Source organism: Coffea arabica, chromosome 3c (genome assembly GCF_036785885.1).
Source record: "Coffea arabica cultivar ET-39 chromosome 3c, Coffea Arabica ET-39 HiFi, whole genome shotgun sequence".
NCBI lineage: Eukaryota > Viridiplantae > Streptophyta > Magnoliopsida > Gentianales > Rubiaceae > Coffea > Coffea arabica.
Genome location: NC_092314.1, coordinates 3,969,457 through 3,988,450, shown reverse-complemented (window position 1 = coordinate 3,988,450; position 18,994 = coordinate 3,969,457). Strand labels below are relative to the sequence as shown.

The following is an 18,994-nucleotide window of genomic DNA, read 5'->3' as shown; positions in this document are numbered from 1 at the left end:
AAAACAAAAAAGAGAGAGAGAGGATCTATTCCATGATAATGAGGATTTGAGCTGTATTAGATGGTTGTATAGATAGCAGATGTGAAAAAAATAGTGAATTATAAGATGCATGAGAAAGAAGATAGGAGAAACAGTTGGAGAGAGAAAATAAGAGTTTATTTTGTGTAATAGTCGCTACTTTAGAATGAATGACTAGTAGTTGTAGGATTTTTTTTGGTAGGAATTATTTATAAGTGAAGAATATTATAGTCATTTTACTACATAAAACAAGGTTAGTGTAATTATTCAACCCTAAAAGGAGGTAAGTAAAATTATCGAAAATCTCAAGGGAGGTTTTTGAAATTATCCCATAATTAAAATTTAGTTGCTGATAGACAAAATTCAGATTGAAGTAATTAAAAAGGGAAGAGATTGCTAGACAAGAATAGCTAGAAACTTTGTGTTTTAAGAGTTTAAATAGTCCTTACTTTTGTCCATCTAGAAAGTTTAAAATTTATCAAGGAGTATTATTTGATAAAGCAAAAAGACAAAGTCTTGAAGTTTTTTATTTTTCAATTGTAACTTTATACTAGATTGTTAAATTTCATTTCATCAAAATTGGCTATATATTAGTAACAAAGGTGCCTTTACTTTCTTGAAAAATCCTATACCAATGAAATTAGCACATTTCAAATGAGATATTATTTGACAAAAATTGGACAATCCAAGACAGAGAATCTTTGTTTATTTAGATATAAAATCCTTATAAAAAAGTGAAGGGCCTGAAAATAATTTAAAGGAAATAGAGCTCCCTTTTTAGCAAACATCTTTTCCCATCCACACCCTCTTTAACCTGTTCCCTAGCCGACTCGTACATATAAATACCGACATAAACCTTTACTGCATTTCTCACCTTCTCTGAAAACCCTAGCAGCCGCTTCACTTCATCTCTCCCCAAAACCTAGGGTTCTATCTGCGACTTCTCCCTCGAATCACCATGGTAATTCTCTAACGGCACGGTCAATTCGACTAAAATGCATTTATTTTGCGTTTCATCAATAAATCATTGATTTTTTCTGATCTTGTGTTGGTGGAAAATAGGCGGATGTGGAGACCGATGTTACGGCCGCACAGCCAAAGAAGAGGACGTTCAAGAAGTTCAGTTTCAGAGGCGTGGATCTCGATGCTCTCCTCGACATGTCCACTGATGAGCTTGTTAAGCTCTTCCATGCTCGTGCTCGCAGAAGGTAGTTTCAATTTTTCTTTTGCTTAAAGTTTGGATTTTTGTGAACGAGTTTGTACATGTGTGTGTATGCTGGGATGCGGAAAAGTGTTGTTTAGTTAATCAATGAATGAGATTTATTGTTTTTCTCCCCATTATGATGAATATTTAGCTCCGAGGTTCAGTTATGTGTGTAGATAGTGCGGTTTTATTATGTGGGCAGTTGATTAATTTTTTTGTGGTATTTTTCATTCCCTTGTTAATGTGGATATTGTTAGTATGCTGAAAAATGTGTTACTTTTCTGAAATGGAAGTTTTTGCTACTGTTATGTAGAGTGAAGGAAGTGTGTATGGATGAATTATGTGGTGTTAAAAATTGGTAATTATTTGGTGAGGTGAAGCATATTTAGTTTTATAGGTAGTGCTTGGGGAAGTTGTAAATGGGTAGTGGCTCTGATTATATACGCTTCGGTTTGATTGTAGGTTCAATAGGGGCTTGAAGAGGAAACCCATGGCTTTGATCAAGAAGCTGCGAAAGGCGGTATGTGTATATTTCTTTTAGGTTTTGTAGGTTTGCAGAAGCTTATGCCCTTGTTTTTTTTTGTTGCTGATATGTGTGCATCGATATAAATTGTGGGTAGCAAGGCAATTTTTTTTGGAAGTAGTTAATAAGAATTTTAATGTGCATAATTATTTTGGAGCTGCAACTTTGTATGTTAGGCAGTTCCTGTTTTATGTTCTCTTGGTGCTGCAATTATTAGTTTAAGATCCTATTAGGAATGTGGCATTATTGGTTTTGAACCTGAATAGCGATATATGAATAAATAACAATCAGAAACTTTGTATATTTGTAGAATAGCCTATTTTAGTATTTTGCATTATATTACTGGTATGCTGTCAACTGTAATTATTATGCTGATGTTCTCAAAAAGAGCTTGCTTTGAGCCCTATGAAAAGTTTTGTAGTTTATTGACTTGCTTGGCATTTGATTTGTTTGGATGGTGATAGAGGCCTTTGTGTAAAACTTTTTAAAATTATTTTAGTTATCTGATTGCTGCCTGACTCGATGTTGTTTGTTTTCTTTACCCAGCTTTAGATCACTGTTTCCATTTTATTACTTTTTTTTTCCAGAAACAGACGAAATTTTATTGATGAGTCAAACTGTATAGTTTCTGAGGAACGGCTCAAGCATCTTTACAAAAGTGTACCTTGACACATAAGAAGAGACATAGATTCTCTCCTCATCCAATAATATACCTACTGCATATCCACTAATACTAATACATAAATCCATATTAACAGTATTTGTTAAACAAACGGAGCACAATTGAAACAAGCTAGTTAGGCTATGAATGTCTTCCACTAGTGTCGACATTCCAAGGTCTTCCATTACTGTTTTTATTTTGTTGCTTTTTGAGTGTTTGTGGAATCTAAGCTGTTTGTGAATAGATAACGATACCATTGCTGAAATCTCTCTCTTGTATATGAGTAGACTAACAATAGGATCAGCATTTGGCCTCTATTTGAGAGTTCTAACACGAAAATGCTCTTGAATTTTGGGTCAGAAACGTGAGGCCCCACCTGGTGAGAAACCAAATCTGGTGAAGACACATCTTCGTAACATGATTATAGTACCTGAGATGATTGGCAGCGTAATTGGTGTTTACAATGGAAAATCTTTCAATACCATTGAGGTCAAGCCAGAAATGATTGGCCACTATCTAGCTGAGTTTTCAATATCATACAAGCCTGTCAAGCACGGTAGGCCAGGTATTGGTGCCACCCATTCTTCAAGGTTCATTCCTCTGAAGTGAGGCGTTCTGCTATCAGCTGGAAGATATGTGAAGTTTTGTTTCAAGATTCCTAAGCTATGCTTTACCTACTCTGTTTTGCCTTGGGATTTTAGATTTTACTATGGATGTTTAAACATTTGTTCTTTAGCTTAATACTGCATCTGAAAGACTGAGTACAAGTTTTTTGACTGATACTGTTTGTTAAAGGTCAGATTTGCTTCAGCTCTCTCTCGTCTTCTCAATATTTTTGTTTTTTCATTTGCTTGCAGTCTTGGTCACAATTAATTTACGTGGTACTACAGTTTTATGTCTACGGCCATCTAGGCCCCTCTTTGATGGAATGTAAGAGGTGCTACACTGTATCACCATCATCGAGTTATCACGAAGCATGAGATGTGGTAGACTGGTTGTCGTATGGATCTAATTCGAGTTAAGACAGAGAGTGTCCTTGAACTAGGGTTTGGGGTGGGTTGATAAGAAAATAAATAAATGAACAGAGTTTTCTGGCGACCGTTCTGTCCTTTCTTTGCTTGCTTCTCCATTCAAGGTCTTACAGCACGTATTCCTGAAGGCTGCTGCGTCTTTCTTTCTTATCCTCTTTGCTATTCAAGGTGTTAAATCTCGTAATCCGGAATAATTTAGTGTTAAGTTGTTGGGCGTTTGTAGAATGAGGAAAATAGTCCTCAGTTTTAAAGCAGCCCCTAGTCAAGCAACTCGTTCCTCCCAACATACACTCAGTTGTTGATCTTGGACCAATGAAGTTGTTGTAATTAAAATTGGGAAATCTATTAATCTCAAATCATTTTTTTCAATCCCACATTAGATGCAAAGCGCGGCCTATTTTTAGGGACAAGGATGATGTTATGCTGCCTTGCTACCTCGCCATCCTTTTTTTATTACTAGTTAAATGGGGAATAAAGAACTTACCAGTCTCAGTTGTGGATGAATTTCTCAGAGACGAAACTCTGTAGCCAATTGAGTCCGGCACGGATTTGCTAAGAGGGTGGCAAGGCAACATGAACCTTAACCGAAAGAAAAGAGGAAGAAGACAATGAACGTCTTCTCAATAATGTTTCCAGAGGGTCGCGGAGAGACGCTACCCTCGATGTGGGCACCAAGCAGCTGTTCTTGTTTTTATCTGGTTTGCAATAATATTTCAACTACTGAACACAACTTAACTTTGTCTTTGTAGAAAAAAAAAAAAAAAGAGAACTTTGTCAAGTTGCTGGCTCCTGATTAGAATAAAAAATTTCCCCCCTCCTGAACACAAAATTATCTCATTTTTTTCTAAACTGATAATCTCTTTTGACAGCAAAAGAAGTTGTGGTTACATTTAGAGACAAGTGTCAATTTTATGTGTACACTGAATTTTATTGGCTAGTCCACCTTCCACGTCTCTAATTTATGTGAACAATGTCCAATTGGTCAAGAATTCAGCGACGATTGACAAAAAAAAGAAGAAAAAAAAAATTTGGTCAAGACTGGCGTTAAGCTTGGTCCCTTGTATTTGGTTTCTCCTGAATATTCCACGGGCTGCCGTCAGCGTCAGCAATGCTGATCTTCTTCAAATTTCTCTCAATCAAACAGGACAGGACGTCCAAATTTCTTCTCAGCTTCAAATAAGGTTTCGTGAACTGCCTTTTCCACTTCTGCAGCTCCCTTCCACCAAATCATTTGACAAAACATCAGGAAAAAAGAAAACATCAGGAAAAAAGGATACACCAGTTAAGAGTCACATTGATGTTGCTAAAGCGGAACAAGTACATCCCTCCACACAACAACCTTCCAGATTTCTTTGGCCAGAGATTATTAAACAAACCAAAAAAAAAAAAAAAAACAAATGCCCCCATCGAGTGGTTTGATATGAAAATGAGCATTACTTACTGTAACCTGATTCTTTTAGATTGAAAGAAATCATATATTAGGCAAGAAACTAAGCACCAAGATGTTACAATTCCGCAAGAAACTACACAACAACAGTTTCAAGTTTTGTCAGGTAAGTGATGCAGGCAGCTCAAAGTCGTTTTTAATTATTTGAAGAAAAGCTTTTCAAGTAAGCTCTAATGTGAACATTTATTAGTTTAGTGAGATCAACTATCTTTAACATAATCCTTTAATCAGAGAACATCTATGTACTAGAAGCTTATCGCTAGTAGATTTTCTTATTCTTATTAAACATATATATATTGCTTTCATTGACTAGTTTAAAACAAGCTACAGCCTCCTCAAATACGAGAAGTATTCCTCCGATATTAACATGTTGGTTTCTTGGTCAAGTGCAAAACACGTTTCTTTTCTATTACTAGCAAGTTTATTCAATCTCTCTCTCTTTCTATTTTTTTCCCCTCCGATATCAAAAGGCATACAAAACCAATGTGAACTTTAGCCGAGAATTACGGATGCAAGAAAAAAAAAAAAGATTTAAGGTTTGTTGCTCTTTTGCCTTATAGGTAGGTGCTTCAATAATGTAAATAGTACTTATAGAATCTTGGAAAAATGAAATGTTGGTTTCAACAAGTACTGTTGCTCAGTGGTGCCGTGCAAGCCAAAAAAATAGAGGGAGCGAAAGTTTTCCGTACACAGGAAATGCTCAGAGTTGAAGACAAACCTTGGCTTCAATCTCCAATACTGCAGAAAATTCCTGGGATGAAAATGTTGATTGTATAGCTTTGGTTTTAGTCCCAGTATTCTTCAAGCATTTAAGAACGTCCAACATAGAATCAATCCCAGATGAAGGATGAACCACCCTTAACTTAATCTTTGCCACTTCCAAATTTTCCTCGTCATCATGGATTGCTGCAGCTAAAGCCAACTCAAGCTCAAATTTTCTCCTCTTCAGTTCCTCGTTGCATCTTTGCAGCTCTTGAATTCTCTCAGCTGCCATTCGCACTATAGAATTCTTGTCACCCTGAAAGCAAAAACGCCCTCAAAGCCCTCAGCTTCAAAAATCATTACCCAGAGCAAAAAGTTTCACACAGTACACACACTAAAATGAAATCCAAAAAACAGCGACTGATAATTGGTACTGACCTTGGTTCCATAAGGCAACATTTTATGCAACTCGACGAAACTCTTCTTCTGCTTCTCTCTTCTCATTCTCTCGTTGATTACATGCTTGCGATTCCTCTCTCTTTCGGCTTCCACTGCTCCGATCGTCGGTGGTTTCCACCTCTTCTTCAGCAGCTCTATCATTCTCTTGTTTGCGTTTCGACCATTCCTTCCATGATTTACCGTCCCATTCGATCCAAAGCCCTGAAGGGGATGGTTCGAATACTTGACAAAAGAACTTCCATGGTACTGACCATCAACAGCTGGAAGTGGAAGAACTTCTCCATCAAACCATAACACCTCATCCCCTTGGCTGTAATGTTGAAAGAAATATTCTTCCATGAGCCCTCTTGGCCTTCTTTCCCTCTCTTTCTGATTCTGGTGAGTTGTCCCCGTGGATTTTCAAATTATGTTGTAAAGGTTATTATAAATGTCTCGAGCCGCAGGATCTGATAAAATAAGCCATGTACTGCACAATTAACATGTGATCAAATGTTTTTGGTCGTGGTCAAGGATCTGTATAGTCAATTAGTTACTAGGAATAAAAACTAAGTTATCTGCAAGAAGTACTTAATCACTGGTTTCGTGGGTAATCTTCTACTCGTTATACAACGCGACACAAAAGTCAGTCAATGCGAATTTGTCCATTTCCCAGTGACTGCTCTGCTTGCTTGGCCGAGTTGGAACGGCTAAAGCGTGTCTTATACTAGTTTATTTTTATCCAATTAACTCAGGGCATTCCCGTTTTAGAGAATCACAATAACTTAATAGCAAATATGAATCTGTTCACACCATTCTTGTATGTTAAAGTGTGGCTTTACAAGTATGCGGACAAAATGAAGGAATCGCATAGGTTGAGTTAGTACATAATAATATTGTCAAGAAGGTGCCACTTGTGTTTTAGGTTGGGACAATGGCATGGCATGCTGCTTCAGAAGACAATTTTAGGCACCCCTTTGGATCGAAGGAAAGGAAAGGAAAAAACACGAGTGGAAAGGAATACAAGGGTTAATAAAAGAAAGCGATTTTCATTTATCTTGTTTAGATTATCACGCCATTTTAATTGAAGGAAGGAAAAAAAGGGAACTGAAAAAAAAAAACACGAGTGGAAAGGACTATAAGGGTTAACAAAGGAAAGCGATTTTCATTTATCTTGTTTAGATTATCACGCCATTTTAATTGAAGGAAGGAGAAGGAAAGAAAAGGAGAGAATTTTAGAGGATTAAGAGAAAGAAAGGAGGGTAGAGCAAACTAAAATCCATGGATCGTCTTGTTTGGATTATGGAAGAGAAGAAAAATAAGCTATCACGTTATATTTTTATCCATAATTTTAAAGTCTAATTTATAAACACATAATAGATTTTTTAGAAAAATTTAAAATTTTCATTAACTTTGACGTCCTTTCCTTCCGTTCCTACCTACTTTTAGACAGAAAGTAAATTGATAAAAGATAACTAAATTTTATCTCTCCCTATCCTTTTCTTTCCCTCTTCAAATATTAATCCAAACATCAAAAACCTTATTCTTTCATTTTTTTTTCTTTTTTCCCCCTCCCATTCCCTCAAAATAGACTGTACTTACACATGGGAGAGAAAAGAAGGAAATATTGATAATTTGTTTGTACTGATAATGGGGGAAAAAAAAAATGGTAAGTGCTAATAAACTACAATGGAGGGAAAAAATGATTTTTTAACATAATTTGAATTTAGTTCTTTACCTCTCCCTACTCTGTTAAATGAAAACCATATCTTAACATAATAATTAAATCTTTTTTTTTCCTCACTTTCTCTCCTCAAAAAATAAAAAATGTAAACGCATCCAATTCTTGTCATTTCCTTTCTTTCCTACCCCATCAATCCAAACAGTTCCAAAGTATCATCAATCTACTTCAAAAACTAGATTCGTTTATGCAGCAACCGTGTTAAATAACACATTACTCGGCTCTAATTTTCTTCAATTTTTGCTTGGAAGCCAAGCTGATCTATCTAATCACATCAAACAATTTTTTTGGATTGACAGCGAGTTGAAAGTCGAAACACGGCGCAGCAATATTTATTTATCCACAAATGAACAGTAAGGAGGAAAACTATTTGGCGTGTGGTCAGGACGCCATTCAACCTACGATCGAGTTAGTCTAGTAGGGTCAAACACAGATACTGTCTGCATCGATCATTTCATATCAATTTATTCACAAAATGAAAATGGTCAAAGTACGTACCCCTGTCTGTGCTCGCCCACATTTACACTAACACATCTATTTACTGAAGCAGTAGCACCCAAATTTGAAATTTCACGTATAGGATTACTGTGAAGTAAACTTACAAATTGTTGCTCTACTGAAGATAAGAGCAAAGCATGAGCAAACTGTTTCAATGCAAATATGAAAGCTGGGCCTGATTGGATTTAGTACATGAATTCCATCATTAGTTTTGGTAGTATGTTTTCCTTCAATACATCATTTGAGACGTGATTGGCTCTTCAAGATTTAGAACCCACTCGTAGATTTCTTTTTTACTTCATAATTTGGTCTCATTATTATGGAAATGTAGGATCAACTTGCGGTTCCTCAAATTTTGGGTAATACTAGTGCCATAATTGCATCTCTTGAAACATTCCGGACGTACAGGAAGTCAAATGTCCGGAGGACCAAATCTGACCGTCAACTTTGTTCACTCAGTTAATGTCAACGTACATGGTCAAACTTGCATGAAATTTTTTTTTTTTTTTGGCAGCATATTGAGAAGTCAGGAGCTTCATGGCAGGGGAATTTGGTTTTCTCTTTGCTTTCCCTCCTGAATATGCGTTCAGGGTTTAGGCCGTCATTTGCATCAAAATAATTTAAACAATTTCTTCGCAAGTGTTGCGAATTTAAACACGCAGGCTGCAGCATTTTGGTCGCACAAAACACAGAATTTTCATATATGTTGCCATTTTCACTGTTACTCTTCTCTGTATTCTTGCAGTTGATGTTGCTCACTGGATTCTTGTGATCTATAAAATCTATGAAAGTCGATGAAATTTAGATCCAACACAGGGTTATGCGCAGCTCAAAAAACCATATCATGACAATGAGACTCAATTACTGGCCTGTTGCCAAGACTTTCTTTGGACATGTACAGTTAGCTACAAATAAAATGAATGGAACGATTTAATGAAGACTGCAAGACCCCACGCATCATGGATTGATGAACATAGTTTGTTCGTTGGATAGTAAGGCAACCTGTATGGCTGCTGCTGCTGCTTCCTGTCAGTTTGCCCACCTGCAACTTTCTTCCTCCAATTCCAATGATGCTGACATTACACTGTTTGAATGCCGAGCTCTATGACTCCACATATTCTGTTTCTGATTCTGATACATCTCCAGTACGATGTACAAAATTCCCCAAATGGTGACTACTAAAAGGGTCATCACTTTTGTCAGCGAGGTCAGTTTCACTGCCATATGTCTCAGGGTATGCACCATCCTCTTCTTCCTGTTCATGGACAGATTTGAAGAAAATTCAAAAACAAGAAAAACATAACCATCGATGCTAAAGCGGGAAGAAACTGTTGCAATGCCATAGTTGACGCTGTGAAGAGGACGATAGAACTAGTATAATGCACCCTCAGCTTCATCAAAAGCACTATTTTGAAATATGCATTTCCTATGTGAATGATCAGGTTATTCTTCGAATCAAATCTAAGACAGGTTAGTAATTAACCTCACTGTCCTCATCATCCTCGGTAGGATAAGCAGAATCTAATCTGTCATACAGCTCCTCATCCCCTTGGTCCTTCACATTTGCCATTTGTTCCTATATTTGTGCATCGAAAAACCACACCTTGAGTTAAATTAGGAACTGGAAATATGATAAATATCGATGAAAAATAGCAAAATGAATCCAAGCTACTCTTTAAGTTGGATAAAACAGATTGGAACCCGTACGATTTCCGCTCTTATCTGCTCCACGTTTGTTTGCAGCCTTCCAATATGCTTCAGGAGAGCCTGTTAGTTACAAGAATGCTCACCAAGTCAAGGGCTTTTATGGCAAAACATGAGGCAAACATGCATAACAAGTTTAAAACGTGCTAAGGGAATAGCATATTGGGAGAAGCATCAGATGAATCAAATTTCATCCACTCCAGATATTAGTGGTGGAGATGGATAATGGCATACAGTTTAAAGGGTCAAGCAAATATAGCTGTATAAGTATCATATGATTGCATCAGACACAAAGGAGACCCAAAAGGTGCTTTGTGCACAATATTCAGTTTGATGCTCAATTCAGTAGAGTCAACTTGTTTGCATGACACGTACATGCAGAGAGATACTGTCATGATCAGTGAACACAAAATAAAAAGGTACCTGGCGCCTTTGAAGCTCAATAGACCGAGCCAACGCTTTTCTTTTTGTCAAGAGATTCTTAGGCCTCAGAGTGGAAGGCCTCTTATAGTCCTTACCCCGAAAAACAATAATAGCATAGCCCTTTGATACTTTGTCAACAGAAACCAACAGACCACCACTCTCAGCTTCAAGGGATAATGCAATAGCTTTGACTTCTTCAAAGTTTTTGGCCTTTACAATGATCTTGACCAGTTCGCGGTATTTCCAATGTAAATGCATATTCTCCACAGTACCGTCAAAAACTCCACGTCTACCTGAAGGAGGAGGATTTCACATTTCAATCTGGATGAGAAGCACTTATATCCATAGACAGCAACAAATGCATTTTGACAATCAAGAATAACAGATATTCTGAAAAATTTTCTTGCCTAGAAGTAGGAATGCTTTCATCCTTAAACCAAGCTTTCTAAACATAAACCTCTCTTCATCGGTAATGCTCTGAAGATCTGCAGCCCGATCTGCTGGATATAAGGTCTCTTCCACCTTTGACAGAGCTCGTTCAGCTTTACTTATCTTTCTTTCAGCCTGTAAATGAAGTAAATATTAGAAAATGATCTGAGGGGAATTTAGAAGCTTAAAACATGTTAACCGAGAAAAATATCTGATGCAATTCTTGGTACCCTAAAAAAATTAACAAAGCATATAAGACCAGCAATTCTGATGTAAGTGTTAGGATACTAATTCATTAACGCTAGAACTAAGGACTTACAAAACCAAGCTTTTTTTCAAGCTTTCTGACAAGGTTGGCATGCCTCAGCATTTCTGCTTCTCTCATAACCTTTGCCTTGAGAACATCATCTAGTTTTTTACCCCATCTAGCATCAGCATCTAATGTTTCTCCAAGAGTACCAGCAGTTCCAGATTCATCACTTATTACCCTACTTGGTGTAACCAAGGCCGATGCCTTTAAGCGGGCACGTTCTTCTTCATCTTGCAATGTCTTAGCCAGTCTCTCCTTTTCCAGCAAAGCTTCAGCAACATCTGGTGACAAAAAGTTTTTCCCTCTGTAAAACACCAAGAAGTCCTTGTTTCTAGAGAGTAGTACTCCCCCTGTCAAATTCTGCTTCCAAACACATTTCCCAAAGTAAATTTCATCATGTTACTCTGATGCTGGTAATCTAGTAGATATTGCAATGAAGAACAACACTGAAACACATCTGGGTTCTACTTACCTCAAATTCGTTAAATGACACAGTAAACAAAAGTTAATCCTCATATCAATTCCATTATGTTAGAAACCTCAAAATTATTTCTAAGAAGTGATTATGTCAAACTTTAAATTTCTTAGAATTATTTGGTGCTTATTAGCAACAACTTGACGTTCTTGATGGATACCAATTACATTTACTTGCATCTTTTGTGGTGATATAGGACTTAACAAGCCAAAGTATTCTTCTTTAACGTGTTAAAGCAGTGACATTTTTATCCTCCACTTATCATGATTTTTCATTCCTCCTACTACAATCATTCACTGTAACTTAAAAATTCCAGTCCCTATACTGCATAACAGATGTCTCTATGAAGATCTAAATGTAACAGTATAGACATTCTGCAGAGTTGAATTCATAATTTAACGAGATAAAAGAATAAATGAAAATCCTACTCAATAGATCAGTAATCAAGACAAAAAATGCTCTCGCACAAAGATGTATATACCCCAGATGTAGTTACCTCGTATCTTCAATTTACCTATCCGCATTTAGTTCCAAGAAAGAAAATTAAGCAAGTTATAAGCCTATAAAGTCAAAGACCTAGGAAAGCGTGACATTCTAAATAAATGCAAACTGCTCCCAATATCAGCTTCTAATTGGATCAAAATGATGAAAACTATGAGATCTCTTTTCTTTCTTTCTTCAGTTGGACACATACTAATCAAATAGCATAATTTGGGTATCACAAAAGGCCCAGCAAAGTTGAAAAACTGTCTTGGCCCCACCAAAGTTGAAGACCTTTCAGTTTGCTTTGGTTTCATCCTTATTGGTTAAAAAAAAAAATCAGGCTGATCATTTTATGGTCAATACCAAGTTCTTACCTTGATATCTTCAGCCATTCTTTCGCTTGTAGTTAGCTGGACACCACGTTTCAGAGCAATTTTTGCAATGGAACTTCTTTCCCAGAGCTTAATCATGGCAACAGCCAGACCTTGGTGTTGCCTGCTTCTGCCTGAAGATGTGAACATTTTAGGTCAAGAAGTCATGTTCATGATAAAATGTTCTTACACAAGAAGAGTAAGTACCCAGTGCAAAATGTGGAGGTAGAGATCTGGCAAGTCTGCGTAACGCCGTTCCCTCCTTCATTCCAAGGGTAGATCGGACACCGTAGGGAAGTAATCTAAAAGGACGTTGATAACCGGGAATGACACTGGGAAGCAAATCTGCATCCACAGGTAATGGACCAGCTCCTGGCCGATCAGTGTACCTTGGGCCAAGGCCATGTAACAGTTTGTCTACCTCATCTTCATACTTGACTTCTGGAAATGATCCAATGCTTCTGTTCTCCCCAGCATCCTTGCTAAAACTTGTTACAGATTCAGGTGTATGCACATTGCTGCAAGGATTGCATTCTAAATGGTCATTGCTATTACTGACGGTAGTAACTAGAGATTGATCATGAGGGATTTCATTTTCCTTATAAATCCTTTTCTTCAATCGTTCAGAAGGAGCTTCATATCCTACACCTCTGTAAAGAGCAACAGAAGTGCCTGATCTCCAGATTACCAACCCACCAGTTTTTCTCTGAACAATCACAAGAGGGGTGAGAACAATTTATATCTGAGATTTATAGAAGTACCTAGGTATCTGTTGTTATTACCTATGTAGGGAAAATTTTGGATTTTATAATCAGATATCTTGCAGAATATAATTCTAATGAAGCTGTGGAATTTGAATAACTTCACCAGTGCCAAAAGAGTTGACTGACAACACAACAGACAAGGATATGAAAGTCTCAAATGGGTCAAGCTCAAGTAGGTGATCACTTTTGACATTTAAAGCAAGTTGGTTAAGTGACAAAACATTTTGCAACCAAAATAGAAAATAGCACCGTGTATCTAGATACGTCATCCCCATAGTCAGCATTAGAAGGAAGCATAGGTTACAATTATGCAGTAATCATTCAATCAACAGTCTGATAAAGGAAGAAACCTTACATGCAATAAGTGAGCTACACTGTTTGTATTTTTCTTAGCAAACTCATGGATTTAAGCCTGATTTTCCTAATCTGCAGCTCCTAGAAAAAGCAAGGACTTAAATATCACGAGGACAAGCAACGTCACCAACAAGTTTATACAGACAGCTATATATCACATTTTTCGAAATATTGGATTTACTCTATGCACGGCCTAGAGATATATTCATGTATATAAGAGCAAGTGTAAATGATTGCTTCATCTCCATGTAACTTATTGATAATGTATTTGAAGGGACTTATAATATTAGACAACAAAAGACTGAAGTAAATTTCAAGAAGGTATCATGAAGAACTGACCTCTAAAATTTCATGCATTCGCCTCATATTAAGTGCAGGAGCCCCCTCAACTTTCAGCCTCACAACCTCAGATCCCTTCCACTTCTGATGTATCTTTTCGACAACCTCTTGAGTAACACCAGCACCACCAATCCTCGTCTTATTCTTTATCCGAAGAGCCATGTTCCTCAGCCTCCTAAGCTCAGACTCGGGAAGAGTCAGTTCAGCAAAAGAAGTTTTACTCTTCTGCCTCACTGAATACCTCTCCTTGTCTTTTACCTCGTCCTTCTCCCACGGAAACCTCACTTCTCCATCACTTCCAACCACACTCTCATCCCCAAATGGCGATTTCTCCGAAAACCCACCTCTAGTATTAGGCAAAATCCCTTCTTCAATATAAAACATGTCCTCAATAGACCCTCTCTCAATCACTCTATCCTCCCCTACCTTGTCAGTGACATTATCGACATACCCAAATTTCTTCAATTTTTCAACAATTCTCTCCATTGTAGTACCAGTACCACCACCACTTTCTTCACAATCAGAACTTGAAACCTCCCCGTTATTTCTATAATTCAACACTACCTGAGGCCTTTTAAGTTTCTTATCCTGCTTGTGGGTTTCATTCCATTTATCCAACCAAGAATTCCTAGACAAGCTCACCTCACTAGCGTTTGAACCTTTACTGGCAAAATCCCATTCTTTATTCTTTGTTCTACCATCAAAATCAAAACTTTTTTGAGGATTTTGTCGTTGGATTGAGTCTGAATTCATGGTACTCTTATTGGCTATAAAGAAAGTTTGTTTCTTTAATGGAATTGAAGAACCATACCTGAGGAATTGCAGGCGGGTTTTAACATGAAGTTTGGATACTGAGCTCTGAAATGAGTCCATGAAGGTAGTAGCTCTTGGATAGAACTGTTGGATGGGCACTAAGGCCATGGTTATTGAGGTTTACAAGCAATCAACATGAACAAATTAACACCTGTCAACGTACAGAAAATATGAGAAAGGGGGAAATGGCGGTAGAAGTGGTGAGTGCTGAAAGATATTCCGAAACGGGAAGATTTTAGCTGGGGCGGGCAGTATTTCGCTACTTTGGCACAACTTTGCTCACTGATTTTTCAGAATTCTGAGAAAGAGGCCTTGTAATGAGGAGGGTTAATTATATTATGGCCCCAAAAAGTAGAAAATTTTCCAATTGTAAGGCCTTGTTGGATGGTTTTTTTTGCAAAAAAAAAAAAAAAAAACCCTTTTTCCATGAATACTTCTTTTACAAAATTTAAATTATTTTTTATCTCGCATAAATCACATTCTAAAAAATGCTACACTAATATTTTCCTAAAACTCTCCAGAAATTACAATCGAAACAACCTTTTAACTTGTTTCAATTTGACCAACAAAAGAAATGGATTAGATTTCACCTTTGCACTGACTTGCAACTTTGCTTGTCAAGCAACCCTTACATGAGTTAAAGCGGATTTGTTTACTAACAAGAAAAAGTAAGGAACAAAATTTTGGTAATTACATGTTTTTTTCTTGTTTGATTGATTGAGAAATGGAAAGTTTTTAAACTTTTCTTTTTCATTGAGATAGTTATTTTAAATTACTATTGAAATTTTGGATAGATAATACTTGCACAAAAATTATTTGCATGCATCAAAAATATAATTTTTAACGCTTTTTTATTTTCTCAATTATATTTTTATCTCATAAATATCATATCACAAATATGGTTTCAGTAATTATTTTAAATAATACTTCAAATAGACTCCTATCCAATTATCCAAATACTTGTTTAATTGATCTAAAAATTACTTAGTTTAGAATTTACTTTGACATGAGATAAATGAGTTTGTTTGGATAAGAATTTATTTCGATGATTTATTTGATTCAGTTACTGTAGCACTTTTTTGTGATGTGATGTATGTGAGATAAAAAGTTGATTGGGAATTGTGTGTATGATGCAAGCAAAACAAAATCTGAAATTTTGTTTCCAAAACCAAGTTGTCCAAACAAACTCATTGACATTTAGACTCATGACATGCACGAATGTTTCTAACGTATTATTTTCACTTATCATGATGACTTTGGGCAAAATATGTGGACCTACTGAACCAAAAGTTAAATGATTAAAAGAAAAATTACTAAGAAGGGACAAATTTGTTCATTCTTTTTTTTTTTTTTTTTTAACACAGGGGTGTTCGAGTCAATTCTTACAGGGTCCGACTAATCCCCTGCGGTCAGGGAGAGGAGGCCCCACTCCACACCGAGCACGTTAACAACGGGACTCGAACCCTGGACAAACCAGGAATGTCACCATACCCTAAGGAGGGGGAGCGGACCGCTCAAGCTATCCCGCAGAGGCAGAAGACCAGCCACGTAAAGTGGCAAGTTTGTGGGAGGCAGGGGTTGAACTCTTGACCTCCAGCATCACTAAAGATGGCGATGACCACTGGACCAAATGGCCAGTGGTACAAATTTGTTCATTCGAAGGGTGAAATTGAAAATTTTAAATGGGTCAATTTGAAATCTTTGGTTACTTCGAGGGCTAAAATCAAATGATTCAACTAGGTCATGGTATCGTGGGACATCCACGTCAGAATTAGGCAGTTTACGCTTTTGAGTGTCTTCCTCCATTGTATGCCCCCGATTTCTCTCAAAAGCAACAAAAGGCTCACGCCTTTAAGTTCCCGTTCACCAAAAACGCCACCTAGCATTTCATGTGGGATACTTTGCCCATGGGCAGCTGAAAACGGTGGAGTTTAAACTTCATTCCTTCCGCTTTTACTTTCTCCTTGAGCTCAAAAATTTCAAGAATCATTTTCCGAAGAAACCTTCAAGCTGGTCCAAGAATAATTTTATGCTCAGGTGAAGCTTAAAACCCCTCTTGTTCTTTGTTTGATTTTGTATTTTATGTAACATATTTCTCTGTATTTATCACTATGAGATAATAAAGTTTGCATTTTTTATATTCAGGGCTCTCATTCATTTTCATAATTCTTTTGTAGTTTTGGCTTTCTGGGTTTGCTGCAATATAATGTTTGATTTTCGTGGATTATACTGGTCTGACAATGCAAGACAGTAATTATCTGGGGTTATTTACTAGAATTTTGATATTTATGTGGAAATTAGAAAAAAATTGGTAGTCTTTTTGGGAAAGCGATTTCTGAAGTTGATTGTAAAGTCCCTTTTTCAGTAATTGATTTCTTCTTTCTTTCCTGATTCTGCTTTATCTCTTGTTCCTCTTATTCGATTCTTCCTCTTTTAATAAAGCAGAAGGTTACAAAGTAGTCAAGTTGTGTGTGTTTCTCATATAAGAAATTGTTAAAATTCAAAAAAGTATTCAGTTGAAAAGAAACTGTTAGGTTGGCGTATCAGAGCAAATGGCGTAGGAAGTGAGCCAACACCTGCTTAGATTGTATTACTTGCTCTTTGACTCCTACTCAATGTTCATTATTTCAAAGGTATAGTATCAGCTACTTGAGTTCAGATTGGATTGCCTTGGGATCTAAATGAAGCAAGGAAGAAAGACAAATTCAGCTTTGAAAATTTGGTAGCTAATAGATTGGATATGGCTAATGTTGCTTTCTGATGAGAATTAGGGAATGGAACAAGGAGGAAAAGGGAACTCGTGCGGTGGCCATGGCATTTAGCAGTTATTTTTGAATTTGCAATACTTGTAAGATTTGGCAAAAGAAGTGGTTTGACAGTCTCATTTTTTGTTTTTCACATTTTACACATATGTGCATTTTGTTGGAAAATGAAAAACTTCTGTTGTATTTGTATATTTTGGGCCAGTATGCCATCCTATTTGATTGATATGCTTTTGTGAGATACTTTTCTACAGTTTCTAGAATAGTTTAATGGTGGTGTCTTTTCTATAAACTTTTTCATTGGTGTCGACTATATATGTAAAGCCTAACCATGATTTAGGCATAATGAGATGATTGAGTTGTGTGCCACATAGCTTACCAATCGTCTGTTGTTCAGTGTTGGTATATAGACCACTTGCTGGCTCTCATTTACCTTGGTTCCCTACCTCCCATGAAGTCATGCTATGATTGTACATGATCTTTGATCAATTTTTACCTCAATTGACAGGATAGGCAGTTTACTTCAAGTTGAATATGTAGCCTATTCACGTTAACATTGCTTAAGCTCAGTTTAATGGCTAGGATAATAACAGATGAAATCAGGGAGTAGTTATGGTCTTCCTTGATGCAAGGTTAAAACTTGGTTCATCAACTTCAGGAATCCATCTTCTCGTACTGTTTCATAAAGTCTGTGCAGGGTACTTTTTTTTTTTTTTTAAAAATAATTCTTAAATTGTGCCAGCAGAAATGGGTATACTCCTTTATCTGAACTTTTCTTGATTAATATCATGAGATCTAGTTTTAAGTTTTAACTGATTAATGAGAAAAAGTAATCCAGATTACTAAGTGATTGTTTCTACAACTTCACTAGGACTTGAATATGCTGTGCGAAGTGGAATGTATTTTTAAGGTGCTCTTTCCTGTCAACAGCCTAAATAAAAGTGGGCTTGTTGCAAAAAGCCAGATTGCAGCACGCCTTTTGTACCAACTGTCAAATATCAGGGTCACAGAAGAATGTGGTTACTTTCTTGCAGTGACTGAACTGAGGAGCATAGGCAGAGGAGTTCCAGATGAATCTTCAACATATGTTCTCTTTCCAGTGACCTTTTGTTGCCGCACCTTCTTACCCAAGAGAGGTGAAGTAATGATTGGCACTGTTTATTATATACATGAACGTGGAGTCTTTCTCAAATGTGGACCGATGAATTTTATTTACCTCTCGCGTCTAAAGATGCCAAACTATAATTTCATTGATGGGGTTAATCCATTCTTCTTGAGCAATGACCTTTCCCGAATTGAGAAGGATTGCGTCATCTGTTTTATGGTATTTGCTGTTCGATGGAATAATCGGGACAGGGCTAGGCATTTCCATATTCTTGCTACAATTGATGATGCTTCTCTTGGACCAGTTCAATTGGCAGGATCTGAAGGATTGGACTTGTAAAATCCCTGAAAACATAACTTTCTCACGTATGTCTTTATTGTCATTGCAGGTTACTGTTGATGA

At 36.8% G+C, this 18,994-nt stretch overlaps 3 protein-coding genes and 1 long non-coding RNA gene across 6 annotated transcripts; 2 read left to right on the top strand and 2 right to left on the bottom strand.

Annotated features, from left to right (window-relative positions):
- Nucleotides 1–839: 839 nt before the first annotated feature.
- On the top strand, nt 840–3,216 carry LOC140037553 (small ribosomal subunit protein uS19). The gene is made up of 4 exons (XM_072081929.1): nt 840–979; nt 1,081–1,226; nt 1,685–1,742; nt 2,767–3,216. The coding sequence occupies exons 1-4, from the start codon at nt 977–979 to the stop codon at nt 3,013–3,015; spliced, it is 456 nt and encodes a 151-aa protein (XP_071938030.1). The 5' UTR covers nt 840–976; the 3' UTR covers nt 3,016–3,216.
- A 1,027-nt stretch (nt 3,217–4,243) lies between these two features.
- Nucleotides 4,244–6,466, bottom strand: LOC140037552 (transcription factor bHLH92-like). 2 transcript variants are annotated; one of them, XM_072081927.1, is made up of 3 exons: nt 6,025–6,466; nt 5,603–5,902; nt 4,244–4,643 (listed from the first exon to the last, which is right to left on the bottom strand). In XM_072081927.1, the coding sequence occupies exons 1-3, from the start codon at nt 6,382–6,384 to the stop codon at nt 4,482–4,484; spliced, it is 822 nt and encodes a 273-aa protein (XP_071938028.1). In that variant the 5' UTR covers nt 6,385–6,466; the 3' UTR covers nt 4,244–4,481. The 2 variants fall into 2 exon arrangements, with proteins under 2 accessions (XP_071938028.1, XP_071938029.1); XM_072081928.1 differs by having other exon boundaries at nt 4,465–4,653.
- Nucleotides 6,467–9,078: 2,612 nt separating this feature from the next.
- LOC140037551 (CRM-domain containing factor CFM3A, chloroplastic/mitochondrial-like) lies at nt 9,079–15,028 on the bottom strand. Of its 2 annotated transcripts, XM_072081926.1 has the most exons (10): nt 14,724–15,028; nt 13,913–14,606; nt 12,663–13,161; nt 12,459–12,589; nt 11,136–11,486; nt 10,795–10,951; nt 10,388–10,680; nt 9,968–10,027; nt 9,744–9,836; nt 9,079–9,515 (listed from the first exon to the last, which is right to left on the bottom strand). In XM_072081926.1, the coding sequence occupies exons 1-10, from the start codon at nt 14,831–14,833 to the stop codon at nt 9,363–9,365; spliced, it is 2,541 nt and encodes an 846-aa protein (XP_071938027.1). In that variant the 5' UTR covers nt 14,834–15,028; the 3' UTR covers nt 9,079–9,362. The 2 variants fall into 2 exon arrangements, with proteins under 2 accessions (XP_071938027.1, XP_071938026.1); XM_072081925.1 differs by having other exon boundaries at nt 13,913–15,028.
- Nucleotides 15,029–16,514: 1,486 nt separating this feature from the next.
- On the top strand, nt 16,515–18,726 carry LOC140037550 (uncharacterized). The gene is made up of 2 exons (XR_011841463.1): nt 16,515–16,762; nt 18,522–18,726. It is a non-coding gene; the product is annotated as an uncharacterized lncRNA (long non-coding RNA).
- Nucleotides 18,727–18,994: the final 268 nt, after the last annotated feature.